Genomic DNA, 19,786 nt, shown 5'->3' on the forward strand with positions numbered 1-19,786 from the left:
GGAAGGTGGAGCTAGCAGAGAGCGCCAAGTCTTACAACCCAGAATAACCTAACCCTCAACTGTAGCATCTGGTCTGCTATGCTCCATTGAAATAGCAATGGAACATCATGAGATGATAAGGTATACATATGGTTGCTACTGCGGTCCATATTGTACATAATGAGGTCCATATGGTAGATAACTGGGGGGGAGTCCCCTTGGCAGGTGTTGAAATACATACCCAGCTAGGTTTTGCCCCCAAGCATCTGATACCTGGATATTGGTGGAGGTGACCAACAGGCCTACCGGCAAAGTGGATAAAATATAGGCCACAAATTATCTCCCATGCTTTGCTTGGTATTCTGCTATTTCAGCCTGCATGATGCAGAGGTATCGACTGCCATGGTAGGATGCACAAGATGGAGCAGAGATTAAAGATAAGAGGAGATTTTCCTCCACCTCCTGTTGCCTTCCATCCTCCGGTGCTTGCAGTGCTGCCAGCAACAGTGATGCAAGGAGAGGGTGCAGGCGTAGACTGACTCCAGAGAGGCAAGGATCCTGATGCAGCACCCCTAGTTACAAAGCACAAAGGGACGATGCTTCCCTCGCCACACAGGAAATACAAGGGAAAGCAGCAAAGTGACTTCCCTGGCTCAGTTTAGTGTTGGCTTGACAGCCCTGGTGGCTGAACACCCCAGCAGCAAACTTCCCTGCACTGTCCCAGCCAGAACGGGTGTCCAGGGAATTCAGTCTTCTTGGCTCATTCAGTCAGTGGTCCCTCTGAGGCTGCCAACAAGGGGACCAGTTAATGGTGGCTGCCCTGGCCCTGATGGACCCCCTCCATTCGGAACTGGAGCGGGATCCTGAGGGGCCCAAAGTCTGTTGATGTCAGTGGGAAGAGTCCCAATGACACCAGTGGGTGCCGGATCAGGGCCTGATTGGCACTGGGTGCTCATCAGATGGGAGCCACTTTTGGGCCCTACCAGTGAGCAGGATGGTTCCTAACCTGAGCGTTCCCATCAGCTGCTGCTTAATGGTATCCTTATGCTGCTCCTGCCTTGGAGAAACACAGGGCCAGACTCTGCTCTCCCTGACCCTGCTGCAAACCAGGACTAACTCCCCAGAGGTCAATGGGGCATTCTCCCTCCCGGGGGAGTCACTGGGCTTGCATGGGAATTCAGCCATTCTCCAGGACCAAAGGAAGCTGAAGGCAAATGTGTTGTGCCAAGCGATAGTGCAGCGAGGTCACTGGCTGTAGAGAAGATAACAGAGCAGGGCCTGAACCCCAGCCTCTGACCCCCATACCTCAGAATTTCAGGAGGTGTCAGTCTGAACCCACACACAGGCTCCCTTTGGGTCAAAGTGCAGCTCTTTATCCAAACACCCTCCAGCTCCCACATGTTCAGAATGCAGGGCCAGCTTCAGCAGCTCGGTCCCATCCCTAGCTAGAAGAGCATTTATGGGCCAGATTCCCCACTGATGCAAGTCAGCATCGCTTCACGGACTTCAGTACAGCTACTCCCCTTCACAGCAGCCGGGACCTGGCCCATTGACCTCAGTACAGCTTCTCCCCTTCACAGCAGCCGGGACCTGGCCCATTGACCTCAGTACAGCTTCTCCCGTTCAATGGGCCAGGTCCCGGCTGCTGTGACAGTACAGCTTCTCCCCTTCACAGCAGCCGGGACCTGGCCCATTGAACGGGAGAAGCTGTACTGAGGTCAATGGGCCAGGTCCCGGCTGCTGTGACAGTACAGCTTCTCCCCTTCACAGCAGCCGGGACCTGGCCCATTGACCTCAGCACAGCTTCTCCCCTTCACAGCAGCCGGGACCTGGCCCATTGACCTCAGTACAGTTACTGCCGTTCACAGCAGCCGGGACCTGGCCCATTGACCTCAGCACAGCTTCTCCCCTTCACAGCAGCCGGGACCTGGCCCATTGACCTCAGTACAGCTTCTCCCCTTCACAGCAGCCGGGACCTGGCCCATTGACCTCAGTACAGTTACTGCCGTTCACAGCAGGTGAGGGGCTGGCCCTGAGTTTGGAGCTTTCATGTCTGAGCAGCGCAGCCCCTCCCCAGCAGGGGGCCTCTCTGTGGCTGTGATTGGTCAGCCCTCCGCCTGTTGCTATTATCAGCCCTTGGACTACTAATCAGGCAGCCTCTGAAAGCCACCCAAAGGCAGGGGAACCCCAACAAACTGTAAGGAGCAGAGAGCCAGGAGCTGAGGGTCTTTTCATGCTTGTAGCCAAATGGAGCCCAGAGTAAACTGATCAATGGGTGGAGGCGACTGATCTCCACCGGGTCTGATCCCAGAGGGCCTTCCTCAGGGTGTGTCTACACAGCACCAGCTGGGCATGACAGAGCGGATGGGGCATCAGCCTGGGTAGTGCTGCCTGGCACAGAGCCTGGCCACGCATTCTGCTCCGTACCCTGTGCTGTGTTGGCTTCATGGCTGCGTTACCTGCGCTAGCTGGATTCAAGCTGGCTCAGGTAGGCTGCCCTGTGCACAGCGTTAGCTGCGTAGACAGATCCTTACCCTTCAGTGGGAGTTGTCCCTGAGTGAGGGCTCCAGGATCGCACCTGTCGAAAAGCATCCTTGTGAATGATCCATTCCTTCCCCATGCATCTCCAGCCAGCTGTCACCCAAGAGTCACCCGATGGAACAAGAGGGGGTAGTTTGGGGCTCTTTAAAACAACTAACAAGCGAAGGGGTGGCCTGGTACTAAAGCACAGAAAGCAAAAGGAGTCTATATTCAGCAAAGTCGCTGGATTTGGTTGTAGATAGAAAACCTGGCACTCAAAATACTGCCTCAGCCCGAGCACATTTGTGAGCGCACATTTGCACTAGCATTTCTTGCAGTTGTATGAATGCATGCACAACTGTGGGTCCCTGTCCATAACTGCAAAGAATGCAAAGCCGACTGATTGCAGCTGCATGTGCGTGACTAACAAACGCATGCGCAATCACCGGTGCACTTAGACAACTACCACACCCTCGTGCACAATGGCAGGTGAACTTCTAGATCTGCCTTTGCCACCTGTGCTTGTGCATTTCTCACTCTTGGACTCTAGGCCTTATTTTTTCCCCTCAGTCTTGCCCTTGGATTGTAAGTAACTGGGAGCCCTGTGTCATTATTCAGATGCAGACCTCTACCAGTCCTGCCTGTGATGGCTCGGTCTCTCCAAGCCCAGGAGCAGCGATTAGCAGTGGGAGAGGCACAGGAACGCCGGCTCTCACAAATGTGCCTGTGAGAAGTTTGAGGGTGAGAGAGTCGCAGGGAAACCGAGCCCTGCCTCATTTCTGTTTCTGCTCCACTTGCTGGAGGCGCCTCGTGAGGTCGTCAATCCGAACGTTCTTTAGGTGGAGCAGGTGTTCCAGCCGCCGCACCTTCATCTGCAGGATCTGAGCAAAGGGAAGCACATGCTGGCTGGGGTGATCGGCCTTTTTTAAAGAGAGGGGCCCAAACCAAGCCCTTTATTCCAGCCCCATGGGCCTTGCAGGCTGGAGCCAGTTCTGAATTCTGCAGCTTATGCCTGTCTCTGCCTACTTTTACATGTGTCCTCTTTCTCCTACCTAGCTTTTAATCGAGGACTTATCAGTAGACCTCAAAGCACTTAGCAAAGGAGATCAGTATCATGATCCCCATTTTATAGATGGTGAAACTGAGGTATGGAGAGGGGCAGAGATTAGCTCAAGGTCACCCAGCAGGACAGTGGCAAAACCAGGACTAGAACCCAGGCCTCCTGAGTCAAGCGCTCTACCTACTAGGCTATACCGTTTCTCATGAAAAAGAATCCAGTATTTTTTTTTATGTCTTGTGCTTTAAGCCAATGGCAAGATCTAACAGGATCTTTGGGGCTGGCAGTAATGACTATGTTCTTCTTCTTTTGATCTCCCATCAAACATGCAACCAGACCCTGGTGAAACACTGGAATGCGTTACCTAGGGAGGTGGTAGAATCTCCTTCCTTAGAGGTTTTTAGGGTCAGGCTTGACAAAGCCCTGGCTGGGATGATTTAACTGGGAATTGGTCCTGCTTTGAGCAGGGGGTTGGACTAGATGACCTTCTGGGGTCCCTTCCAACCCTGATATTCTATGATTCTATGACCCTTGTTTCTACCTCACATTTCCATCAGTCCCCAGTAAGTGACACAAGATCAGTAGGATCACCCAGCTCTTGGGTATCAGATACTGTCATAACATCACTTGTTCTCACCACCTTCAAAGACGGCCATAAAACACACCTTCTTCTGCAGAGCTTTGCAAGAATGGCCCAGGCAGGACTTCACATTGTCTTCACCCCCTTGGGACCGTGCCATCACCTGGGGGCTTATGCTTGTCTGAGCTGTTTTGTCTGGGTCTGAACCGGACTGCAGGCTTCTTGGAGCTGCGGCTGCATCTCATATGCAAGTACAGAGCCAGGCTGACCAGCAGGCCATGTGGCTGCACAGGGAGCCCTGCACACGAGTCATGATGGGCTATGGCTTGCTGAAATCTTGGCCTTGTCTACACTAGACTTACTGTCCTATCATTTCCCACCATTGCAAGCCCCAGCACAGCAGTCTATGGGACCCTACCCATCCCCAGCATTTTAACCACAGTGGGTCTGTCTCCACTCCAATCCACTAGCTTTTCTCTAGCTTGCTCACATACCAACAGCGGCCAAGCCCCAGCAGCACGGGTGTCGAGTGGCTAACCTGCACCGAAGCCCATGCTGCCATAAGAACATAAGAATGGCCAGCCTGGATCAGACCAAAGATCCATCTAGCCCGGTATCTTGTCTTCTGACAGTGGCCAATGCCAGGTGCCCCAGAGGGAATGAACAGACCAGGGCATCACCACATGATCCATTCCCTGTCACCCGTTCCCAGCTCCTGCCCTGGTTTCACTGCTGGTGGTACCCGAACTACATGGGCTGCAGTCACTCATCTGAGTGCAGTGTCGACATACTGTGAATCCTCACCCAGGGTTCTTGAGCCTAGACCTACGGGGCCCTGGGCAGGTGGCATCACCAGGCAGCCTTGGGTGCATGGACCATGGCTCTGCCTACATCCTGGGAGACCAGTCACTGCAGGAAGTGCTGCCCTGGTAGAAATGACTGGCAGCTCCTCCCATGAGCAATCATTTGCCCAGACCTACTATTTAAGCCTGGAGAGAGGAGCAGGAAGCTGTCTGTGCAACAAGGAGGTCTGACTTGCAGCCAAGATAGACCCAGCCTTGTTCCTCACTCCTTGCCCTGACCTCTGGTTCATGGCTATTGATTCTGGCTTGACCTTTGGCTCCAGACCCCAGCTACCGACTCTAGGTTGACCCCTCAAGCCTGTCCGCCTACAGCTCCAACCGCTGGACCGACATGGAGCCGATTAAGATCCTGGCAGCTAGTCTATGCTAATGGTCCCACCATTGCGACTAGTGGAGGTGCTGAGTTGGAGGCAGGAAAGCCAGTCTTGTGCAGTCACCTCCACGCTGGCTGAGGACTCCCGTCCCGTGGGCATCATGGGAAGTGGGTATTCCCTACCCAGAGGGTGGGGTGGGGTGGGATGAGCCATGGAGGTGGCTGTGGGCAAAGCCCGGCATACTTTCAGAGGATGTCTTGCTGTTCCACGGACAGCATGCGAACTGTCCTCACCTGGACCATCTCTTGACACGCCAGCAGAGCCTGCTCCCTCTCCACTAACTGAATGCGGAAGCTGGTGTCTCCCTGCAGTGCCTGGGCATAGCCTTGCTGGTCCTTGTTCATCCTGGGGAAAGAAGTAAAACCAGAGATATACATGTAGGAGGAGGAGAGACTTGCCCACAGTGAGCTCCGTCAGATCGCAGAGGGTCCCCTATGGAAGGGGTGGGAGCCCCATCATGGGGGCCATTGAGAACTAGGCTGGATGCAGCGCAGGGGACTGGACTGCCCTCCATCAGCCACTTGCTGGACTAGATGGGCAACAGTGTCTCAAGGGAAGCAGTGGATGTGCCATTGTCTGGGCATTTCAGACAGACTGGAACGAACAACAGGCCCCATCTCTCCTTCCGCAGGTCATACTCAGCCTTGGCATCAGAGCGCCTATCTCCCACTGGCCTGAATGCACCGGGGCCGAGTGAATTGATGAGCCTGATTCTCCCCTCCCATGCGCTGATGTAAGTCAGGAGGAACTCCAAAGCCATCAACAGGGTTACACCAGGTGAGAGGAGATTCGGGCTTTGCCTCTCTCACTTACATAAGCCACCCTGGGATAAACCCTGGCCCACTGGTAGACATAAGGGAGGCCAAGGCAGACATCACGTTCCCTCTTCCTTCCTCGGGACATCACAGGTTTAACCATCTCAGTGAGTGGCAGGATGGTCCTTGGATGTTTTGCTTTAGGAACAGTCCCTGCTGCTCACTGGGATCTGGGCTGGCAGCAGAGAGGGCTGCACACAGCAGCGTGAAGGGGTGAAAGTGCCAGGCCTCTGCCGAGCGGGGGTTAGGTTGGCACCACTAGAGTGGCCCAGGCAAACTGAAAGCCCAAGCAGGTGTCCGATTCCCCTGTGCTCTTTGTTGTGAGGCTGCAGGGCGGCTCAGCTTAGACAAACCCTGGTAGCAGCAAGAGGCAGAAGGTGTGCAGGGGCACTGAGCAGTGCTGGGGGTGGGCGCGTCCTGGCACACGCTAAGGGCCCGATCCTCAGCTGGGGTAATTCAGCCTCGCTCTGTGGATGGTAGTGGAACTTCACTGACTTACCCCCGCTGAGGATCTGGGCCTGTGTGCAAATATGCGACAAAAGTACCATGGAGATTTCCTCTTTGCTCAGGTGGGCCGTTCACTTCCATAAATCTCGGGGGCAAAGCTGTCCCGGCCAGGAAGGGTTTGCATTTCACTTGCCCTTTGGGAAGGGTTGGATTGACAGTCCTGTGAAGCGGGGGGCCTCCATTTTTCCCTAGAGCAGTAGAGCCCAGAGGACAGAAGGGCCAGCTACCTGCCGCTCCCCCGGACCCTTGTGGAGCACCTGAGCATTCCTTGGAGGGCTCCCAGCCAAGTAACCAGGAAGGGGCTGTAGTTCTAAAGGGTCATGCGGGGACTGTATCAATAAACACTGTTGTCAGTTTGTGGGGTGATCCTAGGGCAGACTTTACCTTTCAGCTCGTGGGGACTGCTGCACGTAGATCCCTGCTGCATTGGTCTTTGGCTTTGACGAATAGCCTGGTAACACAAACCACGTTCGGTTACAGCCGCAGATCAAGCCCTCTGTTACCCCAGTGTAACCCGCTTCCATGGGAGCCTCAGCAAGGGCAGAACTGAGCCTTAGCTGAAACTGGGAAAGTGAGGCCTTAGGACCCTGGGCAGCTTAAACACTGGCTGATTGGCTGGGCACGCCCAGCCAGTTCTGCGACAGGCGCATCTGGCCTCTGCGAGCAGGGTCAGGTTAGAACTACTGTCTGGAGCGAGGAACTGCTGTCACTGCAAGTCCCATTGACTCCCCCAGGGAGCAGCGGAGAGGTGCCGCGCACACATGCTGGGGTAGTTTACTTGTGTGCCAATCTCACCTCGGGCTCTATGAGCTCACAGGTATGGGCTGGGAGTCGTAAGGCTTCAGAGGGGGCAGCTCTGAATTCCAGTGGGGCTAACAGGAAGGGTCTCATGCTTGAGCCCACTGGGGAAATGGCACCTTGCTAGCACCGTCCATCTGAAAAGCTCATGTACGCCTAGTGCTGTCAGTCAGCCTTGCCATTATCCCTGCCTTACCTAGCACATGGAGAGGGGAAGTGACTTGCCACAGCAAGTCCATGGCAGAGCTGGTTCTGAACCCCAGATCTCCTGGTTTACAGCTTTGTTCTTTAATCCAAGACCATCCTTCCTTCTGCTAGCTGGTCCCCTTAGAAAAAGCTACAAGGACTTACAGACTCTGCAGATTCCTAGAGGCCAAGCAGTTGGTGAAGAAGCCACTTGACCTATGAAATCTCTGCAGGTATTTCTAGAGCTGCAGCATCATAATAGCTGGACTCTCCAGCAACGGTAACTAACGTAGCTGGTTTTGTGGTTAAGGCACTGGGCTGGGACCAGCAAATCCAGCTCAATTTGTGGCTCTGTCTTGGGCCCTGGGTAAGTCACTCGGGCCCAGATCCTCCAAGGTATTTAGGCTCCTGATGTCCATCAATTTTAGTAGCCGTTACGAGTCCCTCTCTGTGTGTCAGCTTACAGGAGAGAATCTTCCCATTCTCCCATTCCTCAGCTGTTGTGTCTTTGAGTCGACACTACATCTGTACAGCATCCAGCACAATGGGGCCGCAAACTCCATCAGGCCCTCTAGGTGCTACTGTAATGCAAATCATGTATCTTCTTCACACCCCTGCAATGCAGGACAGCACATCCCCATTGTACAGGTGGGAAACTGAGGCACAGGGAGACTGAGAGACTTGCCCAGGGTCACAGAGCCACGTGGCAGGGATGGAAGCTAACTCCCCCAGAACACACATACTGCTCAGAGAGACTCCTGTCACTCCTACCTGTTTCCATATGGCCATTCTCATTGAGTGCATAGCGTGTGCCCAGCTCCTGCACAGAGAAAACACATGGTTCAAGTGAAAATGCCTTGCAATCCACTGTCAGCTTCCTCCCAAGAGAGGCCTGGCAAGACTTCCATAGGCGGCAAGATGGCAACGATCAGGATATTGCAGAGATGAGTGGGTCTGAGTGAAGGCAGAATACAAGGTGGCACACAGGAAATGACATGGGCGGAGCAGCTCTGATCCCATCCAGTAGGGGGCAGTGGCGCATCCCCCCCAGCCAGTTCCTGGTACAATATCTGATAACAGGGGGGACTGGAACACTTGGGGGCCTTAGGCCGAACTTGCAGTGCCCTGTCAGTGGAAACATGGAACAAGTCTTTAGGAAAGACACTGAGGATGGGGGTCCCTATGAACTCAGTACTGTGGGGTTTCACAGGTCAGACAGGGCCATTATGACTATCTAGTCGGACACCGCGGAAAGGCCCGCACCCAGTGATTTCTGCATCAAGCCCAGCCCTTCTGTTGGAGCTATAGCCCAACATATAGAAAGACATCCAGCTGGGATTTAAGGCCCCCGAGTGATGGGGAACCCACCACATCACTAGGGTAGGTTGCGACAACAGTTAGCCTCATCATTTACAAAACGTACACCTTATGTCTAGACGGCATTCGTCTAGCTTCAGCTGCCAACCGCGGGGTCTCATTCTACTAGATTAGAGCCCTCTGCTATCAGAAACCTCTTCCCCAGGAAGGCCTTGCAGGGTTTTGTACAGTTAACTAGACCTATTGGTCAGAGAAATCTGGTCATCAGTTGAAATCCCCTTTTTTCTTTTAAGTCTAATAAAAATAGGTCTGGTCTAGTCTCAGTCCGGTTGCTAGGACACCGGTGTCCACATTTCCAAAGCACCATCACCCTGGCACAGATCGGCCACCTCACTGCCAGTCTCAGCAGAGAGGCGGCGCATTGATGGGCCATGGAGACAACACTGTCCTCACCTTGGTGGGGCGGGGTCCCTCTGACACAACTTGCCCTGCTAACGCCTGAGCTGTAGCCAGCAGCGCTCACTCGCTGGGGCCGTCACGCTCGCACTGAAGAGGGGACAAACCGCCGTTGCTGGGATTATAAAACACTAAGTCCATGTGGCTGATTACAGAGCGTGGGTGTATGGGGAGGGAGGGAGCGGCCACAAAGATTCTGCAGTCCGGACAAGCAGGGAGAGAGGCGTCACCTCTGAAACACCAGTGAGTGGAGCGGCCAAGGTAGGGCAATTGCATGATGACTGGTGTATTAGCCACGCAGATGATGTGCATCTCACAGCTGTGGCTAGGGGGTAACATGCAGGAGCGGGTGACGCTCAGCCATAGTCTGCTCCGCTGCAATCACTCCACCCCAGGAGGGACCGGACCAAGTTCCAGCAGAGCAACTCCACTGGCTCCAGCAGAGTTATTCCGGGTTTACACGGGCGTGACGGAGAAGAGTCTGGCCCACTCTGTATACTGGTGTCTGCCTAAGGCCCATGAGTAAGAGCCATCTCTCTCCAGCGGCTGTTCTCCGGCAGGAAATTCATAGATTCATAGATATTTAGGCCAGAAGGGACCATTATGATCATCTAGTCTGACCTCCTGCACAATGCAGGCCACAGAATTTCACCCACCACTCCTAAAAAAGACCTCACACCTATATCTGTGCTATTGAAGTCCTCAAATTGTAGTTTGAAGACCTCAAGGAGCAGAGAATCCTCCAGCAAGTGACCCGTGCCCCATGCTACAGAGGAAGGCGAAAAACCTCCAGGGCCTTCCAATCTGCCCTGGAGGAAAATTCCTTCCCGACCCCAAATATGGCGATCAGCTAAACCCTGAGCATATGGGCAAGATTCATCAGCCAGATACTACAGAAAATTCTTTCCCGGGTAACTTGGATCTTACCCCATCTAAAAACCCATCACAGGCCATTGGGCCTATTTACCATGAATATTTAATTACCAAAACCATGTTATCCCATCATACCATCTCCTCCATAAACTTATCGAGTTTAATCTTAAAGCAAGATAGATCTTTTGCCCCCACTACTTCCCTCGGAAGGCTATTCCAAAACTTCACTCCTCTGATGGTTAGAAACCTTCGTCTAATTTCTAATCTAAATTTCCTAGTGGCCAGTTTATATCCATTTGTTCTTGTGTCCACATTGGTACTGAGTTTAAATAATTCCTCTCCCTCTCTGGTATTTATCCCTCTGATATATTTATAGAGAGCAATCATATCTCCCCTCAACCTTCTTTTAGTTAGGCTAAACAAGCCAAGCTCCCTGAGTCTCCTTTCATAAGACAAGTTTTCCATTCCTCGGATCATCCTAGTAGCCCTTCTCTGTACCTGTTCCAGTTTGAATTCATCCTTCTTAAACATGGGAGACCAGAACTGCACACAGTATTCCAGGTGAGGTCTCACCAGTGCCTTATATAACGGTACTAAAACCTCCTTATCCCTACTGGAAATACCTCTCCTGATGCATCCCAAGACGACATTAGCTTTTTTCACAGCCATATCACATTGGCAGCTCATAGTCATCCTATGATCAACCAATACTCCAAGGTCCTTTTCCTCCTCCGTTACTTCTAGTTGATGCGTCCCTAGCTTATAACTAAAATTCTTGTTATTAATCCCTAAATGCATGACCTTACACTTCTCACTATTAAATTTCATCCTATTCCTATTACTCCAGTTTACAAGGTCATCCAGATCCTCCTGTAGGGTATCCCTGTCCTTCTCTAAATTAGCAATACCTCCCAGCTTTGTATCATCTGCAAACTTTATTAGCACACTCCCACTTTTTGTGCCCAGGTCAGTAATAAAAAGATTAAAGAAGATTGGTCCCAAAACTGATCCTTGAGGAACTCCACTGGTAACCTCCCTCCAACTTGACAGTTCACCTTTCAGTAGGACCCGTTGTAGTCTCCCCTTTAACCAATTCCCTATCCACCTTTCAATTTTCCTATTGATGCCCATCTTATCCAATTTAACTAATAATTCCCCATGTGGCACAGTATCAAACGCCTTACTAAAATCTAAGTAAATTAGATCCACTGCGTTTCCTTTATCTAAAAAATCTGTTACTCTCTCAAAGAAGGAGATCAGGTTGGTTTGGCACGATCTACCTTTTGTAAAACCATGTTGTATTTTGTCCCATTTACCATTGACTTCAATGTCCTTAACTACCTTCTCCTTCAAAATTTTTTCCAAGACCTTGCATACTACAGATGTCAAACTAACAGGCCTATAATTACTTGGATCACTTTTTTTCCCTTTCTTAAAAATAGGAACTATGTTAGCAATTCTCCAATCATACGGTACAACCCCTGAGTTTACAGATTCATTAAAAATTCTTGCTAATGGGCTTGCAATTTCTTGTGCCAATTCTTTTAATATTCTTGGATGAAGATTATCTGGGCCCCCCGATTTAGTCCCATTAAGCTGTTTGAGTTTCGCTTCTACCTCAGATATGGTGATGTCTACCTCCATATCCTCATTCCCATTTATCATGCTACCATTATCCCTAAGATCCTCTTTAGTCTTATTAAAGACTGAGGCAAAGTATTTGTTTAGATATTGGGCCATGCCTAGATTATCCTTGACCTCCACTCCATCCTCAGTTTTTAGCGGTCCCACTTCTTCTTTCTTTGTTTTCTTCCTATTTATATGACTATAGAACCTTTTACTATTGGTTTTAATTCCCTTTGCAAGGTCCAACTCTACTTGACTTTTAGCCTGTCTCACTTTATCCCTACATATTCTGACCTCAATAAGGTAGCTTTCCTTACTGATCCCTCCCTTCTTCCACTCCCTATATGCTTTCTGCTTTTTCTTAATTACCTCTCTAAGATGCTTGCTCATCCAGCTTGGTCTACAACTCCTGCCTATGAATTTTTTCCCCTTTCTTGGGATGCAGGCTTCCGATAGCTTCTGCAGCTTTAATTTAAAATAATCCCAGGCCTCCTCTACCTTTAAACCCATAAATTCTTCAGTCCAATCCACTTCCCTAACTAATTTCCTTAATTTTTGAAAGTCAGCCCTTTTGAAATCAAAAACCCTAGTTGCAGATTTATTTTTGTTAATCCTTCCATTCAGTTTGAACTGAATTAGCTCATGATCACTTGAGCCAAGATTATCCCCTACAACCATTTCCTCTATGAGGTCCTCATTACTCACCAAGACCAAATCTAAAATGGCATCCCCTCTAGTCGGTTCAGCAACTACTTGCTGAAGGAATCCATCAGCTATCGCATCTAGGAAAATCTGAGCCCTATTATTATTACTAGCACTCGTCCTCCAGTCTATATCTGGGAAGTTAAAGTCTCCCATGATCACACAGTTTCCATTAGTATTTACTTTATTAAAAACATTAAAAAGGGCTCTATCTATATCCAAATTAGATCCCGGCGGTCTATAGCACACCCCAAGCACTATCCCAGGGGAGGCTCTAATAGTTTTCTTCCCCAATTTAATTGTTGCCCAGACAGACTCAGTCATATCCATTTCATCGCTTCTTATTTCTTTACATTCTATCTCATCATTGATATACAGTGCTACTCCACCACCTTTACCTTTATTTCGGTCTTTCCTAAACAGCACAGACCCTTCAATACCTGTAGCCCAGTCATGACTACTATTCCACCAGGTCTCTGTTATACCTATAATATCTGGTTTCACTTCCTGCACCAGTAACTATCATCATCATCATCATCCCCGGTGACCAGCCAGGAGAAGAGTCACCAGCCAGCCCCCAGTCCCTGCTCTGATTTACACTGGGTAAAACCAAAGCAGCTCCATTGCAGACTATGGGATTACTCTGGATTTACACAGAGAGGCGTGAGAGAAGAATTTGGCCCCGTCTCCAGTCCCTTGTTGAAGCTGTTTTGCATAGTAACTTGCAATCAGGTCGTCTTCGAAGACCAGCAGCACGCTGCAGGCCCCTGCTCTCTTTTACTGGGGCAGTCTGGTGCAGCGGCTCAGCATGCGAGGCTGCAACTGCCATGTACTGCAGGTTTTCACATATTCCAAAATCTGTCCTCACCTTGTCCTGTGTCTTTGAAAAAGCAGAATCATGCTTTTTCCACACTGCCCCACTTTCCCAGGGCCTTACCGATCCTTTCGGACTATTCACCTTGAGGCCTCTGTTCTTCATCAAGAATCTGTCTCTGTAAAAATTCTCCCTGCTTTGCCAAAGCAGATGCTCAACTGTTTCTTTACCTTCGCACAACCCGACTTTGTGCACGTTGAGCAGAACTTAGGAGCGCTTCGCACTCTCCAGGTAATTACTGTGCAGCCATAGCTGTGAAGGATAACTGCATCCTCAAGGTTCGGGCACATTTCATAGACCCTTCCTCCTTTTTCCTCTTTGCGCCATAGTTCTTGCTGTGCCTTCGCGAGTTCTCCCTTAACCACACTTTTGCATTCCTGTTGAGGCAGAGCTTGTCTACGCATACAGCACTGCAGGCTTAGGAGGAGACACGACCTCACCGACGGGGAGATTCTCCCATTGGTGTAGGTACTCCACTTCCTCGAGAGGCAGTAGCTATATTGACAGGAGAAGCACCCCCTTCAGGGGGGCCAGAACTGGGGAGGGGGGCATGGCCTCCCCCACTTTTAAAAGTGAGAGGGCCACTGAGAGGGACCGGGCCTCATTCCCTCCTCCCCACCCCCACTTCTACTGGGGTTCTGGTGCTCCTGCCTCAGGTCGCCGTAGCGCTGTCTGCAGCAGCAGTGTGGTCGGTAGAACTGCATCGCCCAGAGGGGCGGATTTGCCCGAGCGCCGAACTTACACCGACACGAGTCTGTAGCATAGACCGAGCCTCGGGGGACTCGGTAGATCAACCGCCTTGTTTTCTAAGGTCCTTTTTGATGCTTTATCGCCCATTTCATTGCCTGGCATCCCGACATGGGCGGCAGCCCATGCCATTCCTATACGTGCACCGACACTATCAGCCCCGCGAGGCTTCCCTCGGAGCCTCGTCATGAGGCACAGCAGGGACGAGGGGTGCGACTGAGAAGGGGTTAAGGGTGAGCGGCTGGAGGTGGGCTCACGCTGAACGAGGAGGAGAGACCTCCCCGACCCATGCCTGAGCTTCAGAACAGCTCCACTCACCTGGCTTTAGTGCCCCTTCATTAGCCCTTCGCCACTCAGTTTCCTCCTTCCTGTGCATCTATCCCAACATCAGCGGGATCAGCTAAATTGTCAGCTCCATAGAACAACACTGATGCCCTCTGACGACTGAGGGATAACTGGTATCTTGACAAGACCTGCCTCTCGCCCCATACCCAGTCTGCTAGGGTCGGCTGGGGCACTCCGTTCCTAGCCCTGAACTCTCAGCACTGGTAGCTGGGCTCTCCCTCGACCCTAGTGGTCCGAGTCCGACTACCACACTGCATGGAGTGCTGCTTGCATGGAGCTTTGAATGGATGGTTTTTTCTATTTGATTTCCATCACTCGCTGGCCAAGAGCGCATTTCTGGTGGCAGGCATAACCATTTTATTCGCGGCCACACGCTGTGAGCTGCTCAGAACAACAATTGTGCACTTGTTTAATGCCTTCTATCTGAGGATCTCAAAGCCCTGTACGTACACATGATGGGGTGTATAAACCACACACAGATAGATGAAGGGTTAACGGGAGCTGGTGGGCCCAGTTAGCTCTCCCATTTCCACCTGGGGGAGAGGGTGTTCGGCATAACTCATAATCAGACCCAGCTGATTCCCTAAGGGAAGAAGCTCAGAATAGGGGAAGAAGAGAGCCAGAAGGGGGGAGACATGGGAGTGAGAGACCCAGCAGCAAAGGAGTCTGGGGTTCCTACTGCCTGGGAAAGGAGCCAGGGGGAAGCTACAGTGGAGCCCTGTGGTGGGCCCTGAAATAGGGGAAAGGCTCCAGGGCGGTAACCATGTACATCAGTGTATGTGACTGGGCTGAGTGACTAGAACCAGACCACCATAGGGCCTGAACGGCCATCAGATGGAGAAGGGGAAGGTCTTGCAATGGCATGAACAGCCACAGGGAGACGCGCTGGCTGGTGAGTCACTATTCTGCAATAAATGAATTAACCCCCACCCACTCGCTGGGAGGGTCTAGCAAGACCATTTTGAAAACGGGGAAACTGAGGCACACAGCGATGAAGTGACTTACTCAAGGGCACACAGCACATCTGTGAGTCAGAAACAGAACTCATGCCTCAGTCCCTGTGATGACTCCTACACTTCCTGCACTTTAACCATGCTCCTTCTGAATGCAGTTTAATGGCTCTGTGTTTGTAAATTACACCTAGTTGTCACAGCTGTAGGCCAAGCTCCAAAGTGCTCACCCAGCATTTGCCCCCAAGGCAGTTTGCCTGAGCAAGGACCTCAGCACATGGCCCATATACACAACAGGATCCTACACCACGTTTGACCATCTGAGGTGCCCGCCGTCCCTCAAGCACCGCTGACCTGATATGTGCTAGGTGCCACCTTGCTCCGCTTCTGCTTGTCCTCGATTTTCTGCCGCAGTGGGAGCAGCACTAGCTCCACCATGCCGGGCGTGCACTGTACGATCTTCCGGATCATGTCTTCCGGGATGGAGAAATTCAGCTTGTTCAGCACCTTCCTGCAAGGGTACAAACCGCCCCCCAGGTAGGGGAATGGTCAAACCACAGTACAGGCACCCACTCTGCAGAACTGGCTTGAGTTCCTAGAATAGTCTCATGTGGAAGTATCTCTCCTGGACTAAGGGGCCTGATCCTCAGCTGGGGTAAGTGGGTGTAGCTCCCTCAGAGACAATGTAGCAACACTGATTTACCCCAGCGGAGGATCATGCTCAGCATGTAGAGGAGAACATTGCATAATGTCTAGGATCTCGCTGCTCTAATTATTTGTTTCCAGTTGCATCCACACTGCCCCAGAAAGAGGGGTCTGAGCTCAGGAAGGCTGCGCAGGACTTGGGGGGAGATCAGAGGTATGAAGTCCAAGCCACTGTTTGGCGTTGGCAGAGGGTGTCAGAGCAGAAAAGCTGCATGGTATTGTCAGGTGGATGTGAGGTCAGAAAGATGCAGAGGAGTGGGAAAACAACAAGGAAACTGAATCACTGTTTTCCCTATGCACCCGCAGCTCCATGGCCCGACCTCCCCAGCACCATGCTGCCTGAGGGGCGCTGGGCACATGTTTACCTGTTGAGATGGCCCCAGTTGGAGAGTTTCTGTTGCGTTGAATTAGCTGGGACATAATTGTGCATTTCCACCATTTTGGGAAAGTAAAATTTCACCACTTCTGCTGCTAGAACTGCATAGGAAAGAAGAGGAGGAATCAGTGACAATGCAGTGCTCGGAGAGGTCAGATGAGCATCACACCATGATCTGCATAATGAAAACAATGACACGCCTTTATATATATATATATATATATATATATATAATGGATGCTCAGGAAAGATACTGTATAAACCACAGCCAGGACTAGTCATTGTCTGTCAGAGATTCCAGATCTAAGTGAAAAAGAAGGGTTCCTTACCTCATAGCGACTGTGATTCTACTTCAAGTACTTGTCCAAGTGGATCCCACTCTGGAGCAGATGAGCTCCATGCAGGGAGTGCATGCAGTGGTAGATTAGCCACTGGGCCAACGGGGCCTGTGCCCATGGGCCCCAGTCTATAGGGGGCACTGGAAAAAAAAGTCTGCCACCAGGCGGTGGAAGCCCGGAGCCCCGGCAGAAGCACCAGGTGGGCGGGTGGGGCGGGGCGCTCCCCAGCAGAAGCACGGAGCAGCGGGGGAAGCGCCAGAGCCCGGACCCCAGCTTCAGTCCAGGGACTGGAGGCACTCTCACTCCCCACTGCAGCCCCAGGGCTGTCGTGGGGGGGAGGAGGGACAGAGCTTCTCCAGTGGAGGGGGGCAGAAAGGAGCAAACAGATTGTGGGCTGCAGGGGCGGGGGCAGAATGGGGCAGTACTGTGAGTGGAACAGGGGTGGGAAGAGGCAGAACAGGCTGGGGCCATGAGCAGGGCTGCAGGTGGAAGGGGCAGAATGGGAGCAGGACTGCAAGTGGAAGGGGTGGGGAAGGGCCACTCACTTGCTCTGGCCCAGGAAACCTTAATCCACCTCTTGAGTGCACGCATGGGACTCATGCACTTCAGAAGCGAGAGACACTTGGACAAATACACAAAGAAGAATTCATCTCTTCTAACCAGCAACCCTGCAAACTCGCCCTGGGATCAGAGAGGCATCCAGGTTATTTCACTTCCATGCATAATCCACAGCAGTAAACAGCATTACCACACAGTCAAAAATCATAATCCAGACCCAGAAAAAAATTGTAAGGTTGGCTTTTAAAAAAAAAAATTCAAGATTTTAAAAATAAATGTTGGCTCTTTATTTGCCTTGGGGGGTTTTTTGTTGTTGGTTTTTTGGGAGCCTTTAGAACTCATGTTTTCAAGCTTTTTTCTGTAACCAAGAGAGCTAGAGACCTACTTTCCTATTTTTGAAATGAAAGCTGAAGTTCTCACATAGTCAGCTGACTTCAGCAGCTGGGGCTTTAAGGAAAACATGAAATATGAGAGTTGTGATAAGTGTGCAAAAGTTGGCAACACCACCTGGTTCTGCTGGCCAAAATTTACCTTTAGTAACACCTGTGTACCTAGGGTTACCAGATGTCCTGATTTTATAGGGACAGTCCTGATTTTTGGGTCTTTTTTTTATATAAGCTCCTATTACACACACACACACACACACCCACACACACCCACTCCCTGTCCCGATTTTTCACACTTGCTGTCTGGTTACCCTATGTGCAGCTTCTCTCTTTAGGCATTGTGGGCAGCTGGCATAAATTGAGACCGCTATCAAGGATTTGGCTAGATGGCTCCAGGATTGGGGGGCATAGAGGAGACTTAAATCCACCTTTGCAAATAATCCTGAGTTGTGCGGTGTGCAGTTTGGACACAGAAACTAGGAATTTGCAGTCGCTCATTCACCTCTTCCTTATTAACCCTAGAGCAATCTTATTTTAAATTTAGTTTTCTTCTCTGTGAATATTGCTTGATTTTTAAAAACAAACAAATACAAACTTGTTTTTTAACCAGGGGGTGAAATGGACATTTACCAACCAGTGCAAACCTGACACACTCCCCCCACATTTCCCACAACCCCAATCTGCAAATGGTAAAGGAGGCCCTGTCTGTGGAGTTCAGAGCTGGATCCAAACTCTCCCAAAGTTCACTGCATCCCAAGGGTGGATGTGGCCAGTTATAGAAAGAGGGGTCAGCTGTAAAGATCAGAATTGTGTCTAGACTCCCCCAGAGCACTGGCTATTTGGATTCAGGATCCCAGGTCAGTCCCATTACAGCGAGAGAACTTAAACAGCAGAGTCTGGATCCAGGTCTGGACTCCGCCAGAGCTCAGGGTATTTCAATCCAGGATCCCAGGTCAGTCCCACTGCATTCAAAGCTCAAGCCATCCAGTCTGGGTCTGGGCTCTCCTTGAGCTCAGTGAATTTGGATCTGGGATCCCAGGTCGGTCCCATTGCATACAGGGCTCAAGCCATGCAGTCTGGATCTGGGTCTGGGCTCTCCCCAAGCTCAGGGTATTTGATCAGGATCCATTCCTGGGTCACTCGTAGGCCTCAAGCTGTGAAGTCTGGACCCCGGCCCGCCGGCGGCCAGCTCCAGGAGCTTGGGCTCTGGCTCCCCAACCTCCATCGCTGAAGTCCCGGGTGATGTTCTTCTTGGGTCGGGACAGGGGGATGGCATCCACCCAGCTGTAGAGCTCCTGCAGGCTCTCCTCGTCCAGCTCCCCGTTCGCCATCGGCTCGGCCGCCAGCTGGGCCCAGGCCAGGCCTCTCCACCCCCACGCCTGCGGGGCACGGCCAAGCTCGCCCCTGGCTCTGCCTGCCCGCAGGGCTGGAGGCAGCCATAGTGTTTTCATAGAACCATGGCAACGGCCAGCTAGCCAGGGACACTCCAGGGATTCTGGGAGTTGTAGTCCTCTGCCTCCTGAAGAGGCTAGGGGGCAACTGTTGCCAGACAACGAGCTTGCCTAGCAACACAGCTAGGGCACAGCATGTGAGCTGCACTGAAAGGATGCAGCCGATAACCAGTGCACGGGTCTGGGGGATTAATTATTAATTGCACCACGGCAGCACCGCCAATTGCTACCGCCAGCCGCCCACAATCAGGGGTTCTGCTCGGGGCCCCGGCGTGCCCCGAGAATTGCCACGGTCCTTGAACAAAGAGGCCGGGCTGGGGTGCGCAACGGGTTGGGGCCTAGTGGCTCAGGGCCTGGAGACTCCCAGGGACAACGCTGCGATCCACAAAGGGCCAGTGGCTGT

At 51.6% G+C, this 19,786-nt stretch overlaps 1 protein-coding gene across 1 annotated transcript; it reads right to left on the bottom strand.

Moving 5' to 3' along the window:
• Positions 1–1,733: 1,733 nt before the first annotated feature.
• SPEF1 (sperm flagellar and cilia associated 1) lies at positions 1,734–19,423 on the bottom strand. Its single transcript, XM_073343071.2, has 7 exons — positions 19,152–19,423; positions 16,640–16,751; positions 15,924–16,080; positions 8,451–8,499; positions 7,080–7,146; positions 5,607–5,718; positions 1,734–3,380 (listed from the first exon to the last, which is right to left on the bottom strand). The coding sequence occupies exons 1-7, from the start codon at positions 19,381–19,383 to the stop codon at positions 3,273–3,275; spliced, it is 837 nt and encodes a 278-aa protein (XP_073199172.1). The 5' UTR covers positions 19,384–19,423; the 3' UTR covers positions 1,734–3,272.
• Between the last annotated feature and the right edge of the window lie 363 nt (positions 19,424–19,786).

The sequence above is a fragment of the Lepidochelys kempii genome, chromosome 4 (genome assembly GCF_965140285.1).
Source record: "Lepidochelys kempii isolate rLepKem1 chromosome 4, rLepKem1.hap1, whole genome shotgun sequence".
Taxonomy (NCBI): domain Eukaryota; kingdom Metazoa; phylum Chordata; order Testudines; family Cheloniidae; genus Lepidochelys; species Lepidochelys kempii.